The 18365-nt window shown below is 45.5% G+C and overlaps 1 protein-coding gene across 1 annotated transcript in view; it reads right to left on the reverse strand.

The window, feature by feature from the left end:
- The window catches only part of F13A1 (coagulation factor XIII A chain), a 418063-nt gene that overhangs the window by 12067 nt on the left and 387631 nt on the right, over positions 1-18365 (reverse strand). The window contains exon 15 of the mRNA XM_009450449.5: positions 11404-11564. Coding sequence (XP_009448724.2) covers positions 11404-11564 — 161 coding nt within the window. The remainder of the gene's footprint in view (positions 1-11403; positions 11565-18365) is intronic.

The following is an 18365-nucleotide window of genomic DNA, read 5'->3' on the forward strand; positions in this document are numbered from 1 at the left end:
ATCTCTCTCTGTTTTAAAAAAATCAACCCGTAATATGATGCTTTTTCAAGTTACATATCACTTACTGATATTGACATTCCTGTCCTTTATACTAATTCATGATAATGAGCTGCTACTCTGATTCTTTGGTAAACAGGAAAGTTACTAACACACACATACTCTCTTTCTCTTATATAAACTTTTTGGAAAGAAATTACTTTTTTAGAAATCACAAGATATCTTCCACTAAGCATATGCTTTAAAAATACATAACTGTATTCAAAATTGAAACTGAAATGAAGGAAAAAGTTTGAGAAAGAGTAACAATAAATGAGGTTGGCAATTTGAAATACATGATTTATTAGCACACCTAACAGCTCTTATTTCAAGTACTTTCAATCATGTATTGCACGTATTTCTGGAAACTGTATTTTTCCCTCCCCCTTGGCCTGTGATCAATTTTGATAATGGGCAATTTCTTGTTTGCAAACTCTGCTCATCACCACAGGCACTGCCCCTGCTTTTAGCTGACACTTAGATGAACACTTACTGACCAATGCTAATGGTTCTAGGGTGGTTAGGAAATGTTCTCAGTCTATATTTTTCCAATATAGTAGCCACTAGCCACCTAGGGCTATTTATAATTAAATTAATTAAAATTAAGTGAAATGTAAAAAATTCAGTTCCTCAGTTGCACTAGCCATCTTTCAAGGACTCAAAAGCCTCATATGGCTCGTGGCTACTGCATTGGATGGAGCAGATTTAAAATGTTCCCATTACCCTAGAAAGTTCTATCAACTCACTTAATCCTCCCAACACTAAGAGGTAAATATTAGGAGTCTTCATTTTATAGATGAGGAAACTGAGGCACAGAGGAGTTAAGTAACTTGCTCAAGTTCACACCATTAGTAAGTAGGGTAGGAGAGATTCAAATGTAGACAGTCTGGGGCCATAGCCGTTGCTCAGCAACACATGATCCTGACTCTGATTAATGACAACAATAATAACAAGTAACTTACATTTATTTAGTTAGTGTTTACTTAGTAATGCAGGCATTCTGTTCATCATTTTACTTACACTACCTTATTTAATCTTCTCTACAGCCCTATGGTCTTGGGGGTAGACATGATTATTAATCCCATTCTGTTTATGTGAAATTGAAATTTAGAAGATAAATAAAAAGCCTACAGAGTTAGGAATCTGGCAGAAGTTGGATATAAATCCAGGTCTTTCTGACTCTAAAACATTCATCTTCAAAACTACATACACTGTGATCCCTGACAGAATAGAGGTAAAAATAGAAACTTTTTTTTTTTTGCTGGAATAGCTTCTTTATTTTCTGAAATCCAGCAAAGAATCATTTGCAGCATCACCTTTTAAGTTATCGTTAAACCATCAGTTGAGGACGAGGATTATAAGTTGACCCTGAACTAAATTAGAAAACATCTATAACTCACCTCTCTCTTTTTGACTTTATAGAGAAGGAATTAGATTTCTATGCCAGAGTAAAATGTGACAAGGTAGCCTTGGGGCCTTGATATATATTACTTGATGATAATAGGAGTCACTATCTAGGATTTTCTATTTTAAAAATGACAGAGATGCCACTTTTAAAAAGAGAATCAGTAGCCCAAACATACTGGGATTACAGGACTGGAATGTGAGATTGGTTATTCTCATGTGTGTCTCTTTTTAAGATTCAAAAAAATAGCAAACATGAAATGCACAGAGCAAATTATGTTTTAGGTACCGCAGTTACCAGTGACTCCTCATTTTCATTCTAAAATGTGCACTGTTCTGTAGCTGTCCTGAAGAGAGAGATGGAAATGAACACCTTCGATGAGGAGGGCTCACTCATAGACATCGTCTAGGATCATCTATCCTGGCTAAGGGCACCCACGGTTTGGTCCCATGGCCACAATCCTCTGTGAAAGTAGCCACGAGGGGATGGAGAGTCAGCTATGGGAGCGGGGCTGAAGGTGTCCCCTCCTAGGGTCCCCTGGGGTAAGCAGGCTTTCCTTGCTCAGAGTCCCTCACGACTCATAGGTAGATACCTCTGATTTACTCCACAAATAACCTGAAACAGTGTCACGGACATAACTGAGGTGACTGGGATGCACACAGTGGTGCTATTCCAGGCCAAGCTGAAGAGAGAGCAAGCTGGATGCAGGGGCTGAAGACCGGGGCTGCCACTTTGAGTTTTTAGACAAGTCACTTGACTTCTCTGGGCCTCAGCTTCTTATGCAGTTAGTGGGGTGACTCAATGTAATATCATACAACAGAGCATCGGACACATACTGGCATTAATGAAATATGAGGTTTAAAGGGAGAACATGTTGCCAGGGTGACCCTGAGAACCTCCTCACCTATAGGGTCTTCTATGGAGAATGACGTGGATTCGGTTTCTCAGGGGTTAGAGAAGAGAGCCACAAAGGGGAGAGGTGAAGAAGCCCACCTCCTGGTTCCCATCCCCGGCCTCCCCACGAAGGGTGTGGGTGTGGGCAGGGGTGAATCTTGGTGACGAGAGTGCGATGGAGCCACAGAGAGCACAGGAGGCTGGAGAGAGAACGTGCTCGGTTGTGGACATGGAGGGGAAAATGGTCAGGGTTCAGCAATAATTAGAACACATAGTCTGTTTCCATTTTCCACCTTAATGAAAAGTTTGTGATATTTACAGAACTAAATGAAACTATAGTTAAGTCTCACAGTGTAGCCAGTCACTGTCATGTACTTTGTTTGGGGCACTCATTATATCTCAAGTGGTTTCCCCTTTTTTTCTTTCTTTCTTTTTTTTTTTTTTTTTTTTTGAGACGGAGTCTTGCTCTGTTGCCCAGGCTGGAGTGCAGTGGTGTGATCTCAGCTCACTGCAAGCTCTGCCTCCCAGGTTCACGCCATTCTCCTGCCTCAGCCTCCCGAGTAGCAGGGACTACAGGTGCCCGCCACTATGCCTGGCTAATTTTTTGTACTTTTAGTAGAGACGGGGTTTCACCGTGTTAGCCAGGATGGTCTCGATCTCCTGACCTCGTGATCCACCCACCTCGGCCTCCCAAAGTGCTGGGATTACAGGCGTGAGCCACCGCGCCCGGTGGTTTCCCCAATTTTAATGTGTCCTCTGGGATAAAGTTGTATGAATGGGATGTGGGAGGAGTGAGATCAGCAGCCACCACAGCCACCCACCCTTCCTTGGTCCATCCCAGTGGGTTTCTAGGGTGTGAGCTGTAGGAGACTGAAGAGGATTCTACTGTTAACCTCGGTAAAAATTGTGGGCATCTCATGAAAAGCTCCAGTTAGAACACAACATTAGGATGGCTGTTAAGAAAAAACAAGCTAGTGTCCCAAGTTGGAAGAGATCTGGACATGGGGCTGGAGCCAGGATGCAACTGTGCAAAGTGGAAAAGGGAACCCCCTTTTTTGGGGGGATGTGGCTCCATGCCAGGCTGCAGGGCTTGATGGTTGGCGAGTGGGCTGGACTGGGCCCCCTCACTGTCTCCTTCCCACCCGCAGATGGGCACAATCTGCACAGGGGTAAGTGCTGGCCTGGAGGGAAGCCGCCCAGAGGAAGGTCCCTGCCTCCTCTCTGGGGTCAACAGTGATACTTCCCATGGGTCTTGTGTTATCTATACAATTCCCCACCAATCAGTGCTGGTCATGTAGATATTCTGCTTGTTGAAGTCGATTTCTGTGGGTTAAGCCTCTTTCACAGGCCCCATGTACACTGTCCTTGCAAGAGGAGCACCCCAGGCTCTGTGTAAGTGCTGGTTAGCTCAGGTTAAAACAGAGCAACTGCACTCCTGGAGCTGTTCCAGGTGGGCCAGTGCTGAAAGAAAGTGGCGCAACCTTTCCCCATTTCAGAAAAATGCAACAAAAATGTTCTCACTGTTGGCCGGGCGCGGTGGCTCACGCCTGTAATCCCAGCACTTTGGGAGGCCAAGGTGGGTGGATCACCTGAGGTCAGGAGTTCGAGACCAGCCTGGCCAACGTGGTGAAACCCTGTCTCTACTAAAAATGCAAAAATTATCTGGGTGTGGTGGTGGGCACCTGTAATCCCAGCTACTCGGGAGACTGAGGTAGGAGAATCGCTTGAACCCAGGAGATGAAGGTTGCAGTGAGCCGAGATCACACCACTGCACTCTAGCCTGGGTGACAGAGTGAGACTCCATCTAAAAAAAAAAAAAAAGGAAAGAAAGAAAGAAAATGTTCTCACTGTTGAATTTTTCTCTGATAATGTTTTGTTTTTGTTTTGTTTTGTTTTTTGAGTCTTGCTCTGTCACCCAGGCTGGAGTGCAGTGGCGGGATCTCGGCTCACTGCAGCTTCTGCTTCCTGGATTCAAGTGATTCTCCTGCCTCAACTTCCTGAGTAGTTGGGGTTACAGGCACGCACCACCACAGCCTGGCTAATTTTTTATTTTTAGTAGAAACAGGGTTTCACCATGTTGGTCAGGTTCGTCCCAAACTCCTGACCTCAAGTGATCCACCCACCTTGGCCTTCCAAAGTGCTGGGATTACAGGTGTGAGCCACTGCGCGTGGCCTCTCTGATAATGGTTTTGAAAGCTCTAGGCATTTGCTACAGTTTATTTACAGAGTGGGCACCAAATAACTATATGAAGAATGGATGAATGCAAGAGTGACTAAATAAACAGATAAATAAAAACTAGAAAGTCTTTCAGCTAATGGACAAAATAAATACAGAGCAAATGCTTACTTTTAAAAACTCTTGGAAACAGTCAATTGTCCTCATTTTAAAAGCTTTTTTTTTTTTTTTTTGAAAAATTTGGAGACATCTGTTTGCTTACGCTTGTAACTTTAAAAATCACACACATAAAAAATGGTTTTGTTTTCTCCTAGCAAAATTGTTCCTAGTTCACATGAGAAAATTAGTTCTATCGGTGCTTCCTGACATCCTGCAAAGGCTGCAGGACTTTTTCCACATGATAATACCACACAAATGCTGGCTCCTGAGCTGCTTTAGAATGGCAGGTACTGAGTAGAGATCATTGGAGGAACATGTGAGTGTCTCCTCTCTCCCCTAGGCCTTACCCCAGGATCTCCAAGGCGGGCCTCCCTGCATGAGGAAGGCCCCATTCCACAGGGAATGCTGCATACACTCAACACCTGGTGACCAGAGATTCAAGAGATTCCATGCCACTAGGTGAGGGCCACACTCAGGCCACTGGCCCACCTCAGGCCAGTGGCCCACATGCTGCCCTAAGCAACCCCCATGCATTGATGGACTACGGAGGAGAAAGAACATTTACCAACAGCTACTAGGTCCGGACGTGGGCCATGCATTCTCACAAACATTGCTATGGATGTGAATCCCCCCAATGCAGTGTTTTACATATGACTGTACTTAATAGAAGGAGCAGTATAATCATAGTGTGTTCACTTTGCAAAGGGGATACTGAAGTTCAGAGAGAGAGGATGTGTGTGTGTGTGTGTGTGTGTGTGAGAGAGAGAGAGAGAGAGAGAGAACAAGCAACACATGGGAAGGCAGAGAAAAATTCTACGTCTGATTGTAATGAAATTTTCTTTTCTCATCAAAATATTTTGATAGCATGGGGAAAGAGACGTGTGCTCATTAAAGTTTAATGACTGTCTCTCTCTGCCTGTTTCCATGTGAGGATTACACACTCTGACTCACATATGGTGGGTGCTGGGAATGGTTGACTGGGAGCACTATTGAGCCCAGGCCCCATCTTTATCACCACAGGGACCAGTGAAATCCACGACTGGGTCCACTGGGATGCACAAACAGGAAGCCACTGGCCTGCTTTGGTTGACAGTGACTTGGATTCAGACATGTGAGCCCAGTATTGTTCCAGATTGGCCTAGATTTGATCTAAAGGGGATCAGGTAAGAACAGCTGGAAACGAGCTTTTAGGAAACTCCAGTTCCAAGGCTGAGTTGGGTACTTCCTGGAGAAGACAATGCTTTGGGCAAAGGCTTTGAAGAGAAGGGAGGAAGAAAAAGCGGCTCTGACTTGTGGGAGAGCGGAGTTGACAATCATGTTACATTCCCACTCTAGAAACTCCCTTGAAGCCTCTTTGTTCAGAGAGTCGATGATAAAGCTCTCATCCAAAATTGTAGACTCCCCTCCACATAGCCTCAAGCTATCTTTTTCAGGTTACCCTTACTCATCCCTGCTCCCAGCCTCCACCCCAGCCAAGGCACGCTTCTCACTGCTCTACATACTGCCGTCCACCTCCCCTCTAGCCCTTGCTAACATTTTCTTCCTAGTATCTGAAGGGGTCTCTCCATCCATCTCTACTGGTTGAACCTTATCTGTTCATTGGGGACCATTCATCTTTCTACAGTCTTAATTCTTGATGTCCCACACCACTCAAGTGTGTGTGATCTCTCCTCCCTTGAATACAAAACTCTCTGCGAAGTCAATGACCACCTCTGCTTTTTGTGATAGTTCCATTGTAGCCCAGTGGCTGATAGCACAGCCTTCCAAGTCAGGAAGACCTGAGCCAGAAGTGTCTCTCCCTCCCTCAACAGGCATGTGATCACGGGCCAGTTACTAATAAACAGCAATAATAGCAGCAACCAACATATGTAGGTGTGCACTGTGACTCAGGCATCCATTGACTCATAAAAAACTCAGAAGGACCCCAGGAGGAGAGTTACCATTGCTTTTGACTTACAGATGAGAATGCAGAAGCCAACAGGTGAAATGATCTGTCCAGGTTTACACAGTTACGATGTTCAGAAAACAAGCTTTAAACTCAGATAATTTGGTTCCAGAGCCCATGTTCTGACCACTGTGCTACAAGGCACTGCCTTCTCTGGTCCTCTCAGTTTCCTAATCAGTAAAATAGGGGTTATAGTAACGTCCTCCTTGTAGGATGGTACAGAGGATTAAATAAGATCATAGAAGAGAGGCGTTTAATAATGTAGTGCTTAATAAATCATAGCTGCTGTCATCATAATCACCAGGGGCTGGTCCCAACCCTTATCTTGACTGAGCTGAGCAGGAAGGGCTGTGGTCTCCTCTCTGTCTCTCACATAATTTCACCCTGTGCCTGGCACATTTGCCCACAGCAACCTTCAGGCTCAGTCAGTTGTGTGTCCATCCAGGCTCAAAGAGGTTGAAAAAGGGTGTGAGTGTTTTCTTAGAATTTAGAGAAACATATCCTATGTAATTCTGGACCTCTGAGCCATTGTGGTTTCGTACTTTTACTGCATTTAGCTCTCTTTCCAAGTCCTCATTTTTAAAAAACCTTTTATTTTAAGTTCAGGGGTACATGTGCAGGTTTGTTATATAGGTAAACTCATGTCATGAGGGTTGTACAGATTATTTTGTCACAAAGATGTTAAACCTAGTAGCCATTAGTTATTTTTCCTGATCCTGTCCCTCCTCCCACGCCCCACCCTGCACCCTCCAATAGGCCCCTGTGTGTGTTGTTTCCCTCTATATATCCACATGTTCCCATCTTTTAGCTCCCACTTATAAGTGAGAACGTGCGGTATTCGGTTTTCTCTTCCTGTGTTAGTTTGCTAAGATAATGGTCTCTGGCTCCATTCGTGTTCCTGCGAAGGACATGACCTCATCCTTTTTTACAGCTATGGCTGCATTGTGTCCAGTCTACCACTGATGGGCATTTAGGTTGATTCCATGTGTGTGCTATTGTGAATAGTGCTGCAATAAACATATATGCACATGTATCTTTATGATAGAATGATTTATATTCCTTTGGGTATCTACGCAGTAATGGGATTGCTGGGTCAAATGGTAGTTCTGTATTTAGCTCTTTCAGGAATGGCCACACTGTTTTCCACAATGATTGAACTAGTTTACGCTCCCACCAACCATATATAAGTGTTCCTTTTTTTCCACAACCCCACGAGTACCTGTTATTTTTTGATTTTTTAATTATAGCTATTCTGACTGGTATGAGATGGTATCTCATGGTGGCTTTGATTTGCATTTCTCTGATGATTGGTGATGTTGCCAATATCCAGCATCTATAAGGAACTTGAACATGTTTACAGGAAAAAAACCAAACAACCCCATTAAAAAGTGGGCAAGGGACATGAACATAGATATGGCCAACAAACACATGAAAAAAAAGCCCATGGAGGCTATAATTCTTAACAAACTAATGCAGGAACAGAAAACATAATACCACATGTTCTCACTTATAAGTGGGAGCTAAATGAGGAGAACTTATGAACACACAGAAGGAAACGACAGACACTGGGGTCTACTGGAGTGGGGAGGATGGGAGGAGGGAGAGGAGCAGAAAAGATAACTGCTGGGTACCGGGCTTAGTACCTGGGTGATGTAATAATATACACAACAAACCCCTGTGACACGTGTTTATCTACATAACAAACCTTCATATGTACCCTCAGACCTAAAATAAAAATAGAAAGAAAGGAAAGGAAGGAAGGAAGGAGAAAAAATAACTCTTAATTGAGTTGTGTTTTATACAATTTATCTGACCCCTCTCCCTAGGCCTCCTTTGGAATATTTCAACTTGAAGTTTTCTTATTACTCTCCTCTCCCCGTTTTTCTCTTCTCCTCCCCATTCTCGCTCCTTTTTCCCTCTTGTCCCTTCCTCTTCTCTTCTGTTCTCTCCTCTCCCCTCCTGTGCCTTCCTCTTTTCTTTCCTCTTTTTCTCCTCTCCATCTTCCCCTCCCCTCCCCTCCCTCCATCCTTTTCTCCTCTGTTCTCTCCTCTCCCCTCTGTTCTTCTCTCCTCTCCCTCCTTCCCTCCCCTGCTGTGACTCTGCATTTCACCCCTCCAGGAGGCTAGGCAGGTCCCCAGTCCACAGGCCGGAGCTTCTGCACTCAGGGCCTCTCACAGCTCCGGGACTCCTGGGTGGTCCTTAGGGTGTGAGTGCTTTACCCAGGAGCACTCCTACTCCATTTGGATTTAGGTTATCCTTGGAGTTAGTTGGGCTAATGGTTAAAGGACAGTTTATGGGATGATGCCCCATTCCACCTTTTTGAACAAACTTGGCATGGACAGAAGCCAGAATCTCCATCTCTCTCATGCTCTCTTCCCTATCAAATGTCCCTACCTCTAAATAAGTTTCCTCCAGGAACAGCATCTCTGGTTCCTTTGTGGAAGGAAACACAAAACAAAATAACTCTCCATTTAAAGTACTCTCTACATGCCCAGGTCTGCTAACTTGTGGGATGAGGTATTCTGATTGTGCCCTGGGGAATTAAACTGCTCTTTAAGTAAACCCAGAAGATAACTAACAAATAATCCTGCAAATTAATAGTGCCTAAAAGATGAAAGTTATCAGTTTCCTTCATACATCCGGTTTATTATCAGTGGTGCAATTAAATTCTATTTTCTGCTGTGGTTTGAGCACTTCACAGCTTGGGAAGGCTCTCTCCTGAGACCTTCACAGGGACAGGCCATCACTTCATAATTAGGTACGCACACAGGCCTTGCTGCTGGTAGGGAAGGTTCAGGGTTGAGCTCATAAATGAAACCTGCTCAATAGCCCAGAAGGGTAGCAAAAGCTGCTTCCACCAAGCTGCTGGGACAGGCCTGCAGCAGGGGGTCCCACATGTCTATAGGAAGAGCCAGCTGTGAAGAACAGCTTCGGGGTTAGGGCATCCTGCACCTTAAGCTATTAACTTCACGTTCTCATGGATGATGGTACCTCTGCAGCAACCCTAATCCCCACCTCTCCATTTTGCATTTGTTTCTCCCTTTGCCTGCCAACCCTGCACAGCCTCGTTTTCATTCTTTTCAGGCGTCCTGTGCAGACAACGCCATGGTGGGCCTGTGGGCCATGACAGAGGCGAAGGAAACAAAGAGACATGACAATGTAGGCCTTTGTAGAAAAGAAGGGCCTGGTGTTCTGCTCCCTGATGGGCATTACATGCCTGTGAGTTTGGGTGGGCCTTGCCTTGGGGTGGCTCACTGTGTCAATCACACAGGACCAGACCATAAGAACGTTCAGTTGAAGGAGCTGGTTCCCAGCCCTGCTTTTGCAGCCAGCCTGCTGGGGTTGGAAGCCCAGCTCCACCATTTGCTGGCTGTATGGCCTTGGAGGAGTTATAGAAACTCTCAGTTGAAGGAGCTGGTTCCCAGCCCTGCTTTTGCAGCCAGCCTGCTGGGGTTGGAAGCCCAGCTCCACCATTTGCTGGCTGTATGGCCTTGGAGGAGTTATAGAACCTCTCTGTGCTTCAGTTTTCTCATCTGTAAAGTGATGCCAGTACTCTTTACCTTGTGGGGTTGTTGGTGGTTGAAAATGCAACCATGTAAAGTGCTTTAAGAACAGCGTCTGGAGCCCAGTAGTTACCCAAGGAACACTGCCATTCTGAATGCTGCACAGCAGTCATTGGCTTTCCAAATGACTCACAGCAAAGGATTCATGAGAAGCAAGGACTACCTACCCTCACCCTGCCCACCTCTAGGACCATTAAAATGTGATCAACTTTATAAAGCTTTGATTTATCTACCACTTTAGAGCAATGTAGTTTAGCAGGATCTGCGCTAATTGCTCTTAATCACTTCAAGAAGATTGTTCTCCAGAGACTAGGGAAGAGCTCTAATACCTGGATAAGGGCTGCATGAGATGTCACTCCTCAGGGTCGCTGCCAGAGGCCTGGGTTCCTGCTTCCAGGGCAGGAAGGTGTCTCATGGATGCAACCACAGATGCCCCCAGAAGCTACAGCTGTGGGCCTGAGAAGTAGGAGCACACAGGCTCCCACATTTATCTCCCACTCTCATCCACCCTCGGCCTTCCTCTGCCAAGTCTCTTGAGCCATTTGGGCAGAGATTTCTGGTGATCACTGGAGAGGCATCATGAAAACTACTGGTCAAACGGGCAAAACAAACCTATGGTGATAAAAGTCAGAAAAGTTACTATCTTGGTGATAGTCCAGGGGGTTATTGGCTGTAAAAGGCACGAGAGAACCTTCTAGGGGTGTTGGAAATCCTCCATTTCTTCATCTGGCTTGTGGTTGCAAGGCACACGCACATACAAAATCATCATCAAGCTGTATATTTTGATCTGTCCAATCTACTATCCACAATTATACCTCCATAAACAATATTACTGTCCAAAATGTTGCAGGCAGTTTATCTACCTCTTATAGCATGCCTGACCCACTTTATTCTGGAGACACTGAAAGTTCTAAGTATCTGTAGCCATTACACATCTTTATCTTCCTCCACAAGTGTGTTTATACCCACAGGTTATATTTATATCTGCAGCCACATCTATATATTTAAATCTGGAGAGGAGAGGAAAGTGTTATATGTATGTGTCTATATATAGGGCAGTTTACTTCTTTCAAAGAACAAGAGGATCCTAGCACTGGTATTTTTTTTTTTTTTTTTTTGAGCAGGACATTCATTCACACACACACATACAAGCACACATATGCACACATGAACACTAAGTCTGCGTGCCTTTGTCTCTGTTCCAGGATGAGACGCTAAGACTGACCTTGATGATGATCTCAGGGATGGTTAGCACGGTGGACTTTTGCTTGGCCAGAACATCCCTGGTCTCATTGATGCGAGCTGTGACAAAGAAGTGCAGGGACGCTTGTTCCAGCAGCTGACCCATGTACTCGCCGGCTTGGATCAGCACCGCCTCTTTCTTGACTGGCAGGAGAAAACACACACAGGCCTGGCATCAAGACTTGAGACAGGGTCTGCTTTACTTTTCTCCAAGTTTCCCTACCCCTCCCACATGAGCCTGGAAGCCACCAGGAACACAGCAAAGGTAAGGGGCAAGTGGAACAAAGAGTCAATTGGGGATAAGCTGTCCTGCTTCTTAGGTAAAGAATGTGCTGGAAATTTAATATTCATTGAAGTCTCACTGGAGAAAATGTGTCAAACCTTCCAAACAGTTCTTTTGCTGTTGTAAAAGAAATGCCATGGAAAAGATGTGATTTTCATGGCAAAGAAGGACCAATGGGTTTTAACGGTGGCTTTGATTTGGGCCGGGATCATCCCAAAATGGAACATGTGGGGTGCTGAAGTCCAAGGCCCCCATTCCACATAGGATCCCCTTGTCAAATAAGAAGTGTCTCACCTAGGCCATGGGCCACACTCAGACTAAACTGTCAACTACCTACACATTTTCTCTGTAGCATTCCACATTTTCTCTCCAATCTGATATGATTTTTCTATTTAAGAGAAGGAAGCTGTTGAAACCAGTTTCTACCAAAGGCATTCAACTATCTCCAACCCTCTGTTTGTGATTTAGAAGACCTCTGTGCCAAACAATTGTTTTCTCAATGGAAACCAGTCACTGATGTCAGATTTCTAGGTCCTGGGGACAAGCCAATGAGAATGGCATTTGGAAGATGGAGAGTGGTCCTGGCTCCCCTCCAATTACCATCTGGGCTGAGGATGGTGAGTTCCATCTTGTGGCTCTGGCTCACTTTCTCTCTAACTCCCATTTCCCACTGTCCAGGATTCTAGAGAGCAATGGGCAGTTTTTCTGTAGGCTGAGCCCAGGTGTGCACCCACTGCTACCTGGTCGGAGCCAGATGCCTGTATGTGCCGACAGTTGGCAGACTCTGCAGGTGAATGGGTGACTCATTCCTCCATCCCCAGCCACAGAGAACAGACTCTATGAACCTTCACAGAACTGAATGTCTTTACTGCTTTCCTTCTCAGTTTCTGGCTTTTGCCAAAGACTTCCCCTTCCTGTGGAAGTTATTGAAGGAAACAGCTTCATGGCCAACAGTTTGAGCGCAGAGGGTAATTCATTTTAGCCTGCTGTACTGAACAGCAGTTTTGCAGCAGGGTGGGGTGCCTGTGGATGGGCATGCACCAGAGCAGAGGGCAGGGCCCCTGACTCCCCACTGGCTCGAAGGTGTGGGTGCATTGAGCCATGCCCATCATCTGTGGAGGAACTCTCACACCTGCGATGGATCTGCAGCAGCTTGCTCTGGACCTTGAAGACCAAGAGGCTGGGAAAGCCTCTGTCTTGGGCAGCACTTCTATTTAGAAGTCTCTCTACAGATGCGTAAGTGCTGTGCCTTGCTTCCAGGACTTCTGATTGAAGAGTTCTCAGTCATGGCTCTATATCACAATCACCTGGGGACCCTTAAAGACCTACCAAGCTGGCTCTCATTCCAGGCCAATTAAATCAGAGCCTTGGAGGACCTAGACATCTGTATTTTTAACAGCTCTGCAGCTGACTCTGATGTGCAGCCAGGGTTGAGAAGGGCCACTCCAACAACCAGGGGCATCCCTGTAGAATCAGCCCTGCAGACAGCCTGGGTTCCAGTGGAAGGGATGGCTTTCCAGTCTAGGTCTTTGCTGTTCCTCCTGCGGTCTGCACACCAGCAGCACCATCATCACCTGGGAGCTTGTTACAGATGCAGATTCTCTGACTTCTTACTGCACCAGTGAAGTCAGGATCTGCATTTGAATAAGACCCCAGACAATGCCTATTGAAGTGTGAGATACTCTGAGAGACAGGAGGTTCTAACAGCAGAAGGGGTAAGTTAGGGCAGAGTCAGGGTGGACTGAGAACTACCTGGGTTTTAAATGGAAAGGCCTGCATCCTGAGAACCCCATCAATCCCTGGAAAACTAGAAAGGTTGGTCATCCTAGACTAGTAGTTGTCAATAGGAGGCAATGTTATCCCCAGGGGACATTTGGCAATGTCTGGAGAACTTTTTGATTGTCACAACTGGGGTGGAGGGTGGGTTACTACTGGAATCTGGTGGATAGGGGCCAAAAATGCAGCTAAACATCCTACAATGCACGGCATAGTCCCACAACAAAGTATCCAGCCCATAATGTCAATGGTGCTGAAACCAAGAAACCCCGCATAGGGCAGGTGGATTATTAGAATGTATTGGCCTATTTTGGGCAAGCGCTAAAGAGCTAGCTTTGTTGGCTTGATTCCTGGGGCAGAGCTATTCCATTTAGAGCTGACTCTTTAAAGCTATGACCTTGCCTTGACCTTGGCCCCCAGGTCCTGCCTTTTGGAATGACCCGCTCGTATTGCTGTCTTGGGACCTAAGCCTGGACCCTGCTTCCTCCGTGGCTCCCCTTGCAATTGATTGTTTAGATGAGTGAGGTTCTGGCCCTCTATTGGTTACAGCCTCAGATGAGCACAAATGGTCAGTTTATCGTGTCTCTAGATAGAATGGATGAAGTGGCAAGGTGGAAGGCCTCGAAGAAGATGCCTTTTGCCTCTAGCTGTTTCCAGTAATAACAATAATAAAATGACTTCCTCTGACTATTTCTAGAGGACTATGTTTGACCACTGGATTTCTTCTGGCTAATGGGATATGATTTCTTTACAGAGGCTCTTGCTACCTTTATAATCTCAGTATCAGGATCCCTTTCTTCTCTGAGGTAGAACACTCCCTAAATCATAGCACTAAAGAAACCAGGCTGTGCTTCAGAGCCCAAGAGAACAGTGCTTCTGAAATAGTATGTTATGTAAGTGCTGTGTTTTGCCACTGCACAAGAAATTGTTCTAGATAAAGTTTATTAAACGTGGCAAGAGAAGGAGGAATAGGTTTTCGCTCTATGAGCGGTAGGGCTGGGATGCTGCCAATATCATTTACGGTGTCTGGGGAAAGCCAAGGGAGACACAGACTGGAGCTGCCTCATCTCTTTTCCAAAAAGCAAAGAAAACTAAATATAGCCAAGTGGAAACGATAGCACCTTTGAAGGTACGGAGAGGTTGAAGTTATTCAGATCTCCCAAGCTGATTCCAGCACACACATTCCCTTTAATCATCAATCTGGAAAGTATGCCTCCCATTCTACTTGGAAAGCTTTCTTTGCAGCAGAGGCATCTAAGAATGCTTGATCAAGGCCTAAAGTTATGTGGCTTTTTGCAATACACTGCAATTTAATTTATATTTCAATATACAATTTATTGCTCACAGTTAATACCACCTGCCTGCAGGGCAAAGGAACAAAGAGTCTCCAGTTCCCTTCAAGTTATTCAGGACAACCTGGGGCTGGCCAAGCGAATGGGAGATGTGTTCCTATGGACTCAGGCATAGGTTTGGTCAGCTGTCCCTAGGTCGATGACTGAGAGAATGATATCATTCTGCTCACCCATACAAGCTCATTCTTTAATTGGATTAAAGAGGGAAGGGGAAGGAGATTATGAGACAGGACACTTGTGAGGTGGGAAAAGGGCTGGCATTTGGTTCTTTGTCTAAGGATCTGTGCTAGACTCCAGGTAATGGGGGCACAAGGAAGGGACCTGGCCCACTTGGGGCCAAGTTTACGCTGAACTGGCTCACTGTCACTGCTATTATCTGTCTACTCTATTATCTGCTTTGCCTCTCATTGCTGTGTGGGGGCTTGAACACATCGACTCATCTCTCGAGCTTCAGTTTCCCCAAATGTAAACATGTTGGAAATTACCATTTACTGAGAGTCTACCATGTGGCAAACATTTCACATTCATCACTCATTTGGTTTCCTCCATACCCTCCTTCTCTCACACCACATATCCAGTCTCTCAGCCAATCAGGCGGGTTCCACCTTCAGCACATGCCCAGATCGGACTGGTTCTCGCTGCTTCCATCACTGCTATCAACCCCTTTCAGTGGAGTGATTGCAGAAGCATCCTACCAGTCTCTAACCTTCCGCCCTACTTCCTCTTTAGTCTCTTCTCAACACAGCAGCCAGTGGTCTTTTCAAAACCTAAGTTAGATTATGCCACATTTCTGCTCAAAACTCTCTAAAGGCTCCTCAGCTCACTCAAAATAAAAACCAAAGGCCTTATAAAGGCCTACAATTCTTTATATGGTCTGCACCCAGCACTGCCCCCTTGCCACCTTTGTTCCTGATTCTGGCTCCTTCCTGCTCATCGAACACATCAGACGTGCTCTGGCCCCAGGGCCTTTGCACATACAGTTTCTTCTGGCTGGAATGCTCACTTCTGACCTTCACTCAGGTCTCTGTTAAATGTCACCCCATTAGAGAGGGTTTTATTTCTGACCATCTCCACAGGTACTCCCCGTTTTCCTTAACCTGCTTTGTATTTTTCTATTACCCATATAACTATACTATAGATTCACTTGTTTGTTTGGTTCCCCCATGAGATCAGAAATTCAGTCAGAATAGGCATTGCTGTGTCTCCAGCATAAAACAGAACCTGGACTTGCAAGCACTAAATAAAGGTTAGGGGAATGAATCAAGAACCCTGGGGTGTGTGTGCTGTTTTTCCCCTTTGCAGATGAGGAGAGAGAGCTCAGAGTGCTTAAGTACCTTGCTCAGGAAACACAGCTGGTAGGTGACACAGTCATCGCTTACATCCAGAATTCTCTATTTGCAAAACTCTCTGAAATCAAATGTGGCTGCCTGTTTTAAACAATCCCCATGACTGTTGTCCTCTTCAGTCCTTTACACTGACTATTCTTTTCCATGAAAATTACCTTTACTACCCTAGGAATAGGAAAAGTGCCAAAGCTTTTAGTTTCCAAAGAAAACACTATAGTGTTTTTGTTTTGTTTTGTTTTGTTTTGTTTTGTTTTTGAGATGAAGTCTTGCTCTGTCCCCCAGGCTGGAGTGCAGTGGCACGATCTTGGCTCACTGCAACCTCCACCTCCTGAGTTCAGGTGATTCTCCTGTCTTAGCCTCCCAAGTAGCTGGGATTACAGGCACCTGCCACAACGCCTGGCTAATTTTTTGTATTTTTAGTAGAGATGAGCTTTCACCATGTTGGCCAGGCTGGTCTCGAGCTCCTGACCTCAGTTGATCCACCCGCCTCAGCCTCCCAAACTGCTGGGATTACAGGCATGAGCCACCATGCCTGGCCCCACTATAGTGATTTCTTAATTGTTAGCTCCATTACTGAAGCTGGGGAGATTTGCTTCCTTCAAATTTGAGTAAGTTCCTTGGAATTAGGATTTTAAAAAATAGTTTCTCATTTTTCTGGGAATATTTTCCAAAACCTCAGCAAGGGGACCATGATCTGTGACAGCCACAAAATCCAGAGAGCTTGAGGGCAATTCAGACTTGTGGCTTGACCATCCCAGGGGAGCGTATTAGTTTTGCTTGCCTTTGCTTTGTCAAAATTATTATTTGTACACTTTTCTCTTCAGTGCCCCATGTCAGGCCAACAGAAATTGGTGCCCCAAAGTATCGAGGTCCTTTGCAACCTGCTCTAACTCATTCTCTGCCTAGAGACCAGTTTCTTCCAATGGACTTGTGTTGCCCATCGTGTGGTCAACTGTTGTGCCCACCAAATACGAACATCCTAGGAAATGTGATTTTTTGAGATTGTAATCCCCAAGGCAAGCTGTAGCACGTGGACCCTGATCTGCTTAAAATATTCTGAGTTTTTACAGTGATGAAAATGCTTGGAAGGATGTGCATGCAAGGACGAGAAAGAGGCCCCACAAGAGATGGCAGAGGCAGAAAACCTCTTCATAGGCCCCTCCTAGATGACATAGCTTTGTTTCCAGCCTCCATTCTTTTTTTTTTTTTTTTTTTTGAGACGGAGTATCGCTCTGTCACCCAGGCTGGAGGGCAGTGACACGATCTCAGCTTACTGCAACCTCCGCCTCCCGGGTTCGAGCAATTCTCCTGCCTCAGCCTCCTGAGTAGCTGAGACTACAGGTGCCTGCCACCACGCCGGGCTAATTTTTGTATTTTTAGTAGAGATGGGTTTTAACCATGTTAGTCAGGCTGGTCTCGAACTCCTAACCTCAGGTGATCCGCTAACCTCAGCCTCCCAAAGTGCTGAGATTACAGGAGACAGCGTTTTAAGAAGCGGCCTATGTCAGCGCGTGTATCTTTTTGAATGGGAAAGCAAAGCACACCATTCATTCTGGACAGCCCCCAAAAGACTTACCTAACTTGGGAGAGAGGCACCAGCAGGGGGCCTGTTTCTGAGATGGATCATTTAGATCCATGCTCCACAAACTCTCCTGTACACTCCAGTCTGCTTGGGATCTTGTCAAAACATGGATTTTGATTCAGAGGGTGTGGGGTGGGATATGAGATTCTACATTTTTTACAAACTCCTGGGGAATGCTGATGCAGCTGGCTCATGGACCACACTCTGAGTAGCAAGAAGTTACATTTATTTCTCACAACTTATGGGGCTCTAGGCTTTGAAATTTTCAATGTTCACTTCTGTGCATGAGACGTGAGGATGAAAGTGGAGGCTTTTGGGCCGAGTGCGGTGGCTGACGCCTATAATTCCAGCACTTTGGCAGGCCGAGGTGGGTGGATCACCTGAGGTCAGGAGTTTGAGATCAGCCTGGCCAACATAGTGAAACCCCGTCTCTACCAAAAATACAAAAATTTGCCTGGCGTGGTGGCATGTGCCTGTAATCCCAGCTACTCGGGAGGCTGAGGCAGGAGAATTGCTTGAACCCAGGAGGCAAAGGTTGCAGTGAACCAAGATCATCGCATTGCACTCCAGCCTGGGTGTCAGAGCGAGATTCCATCCCAAAAAATA

The sequence above is a fragment of the Pan troglodytes genome, chromosome 5 (assembly GCF_028858775.2).
Source record: "Pan troglodytes isolate AG18354 chromosome 5, NHGRI_mPanTro3-v2.0_pri, whole genome shotgun sequence".
NCBI lineage: Eukaryota > Metazoa > Chordata > Mammalia > Primates > Hominidae > Pan > Pan troglodytes.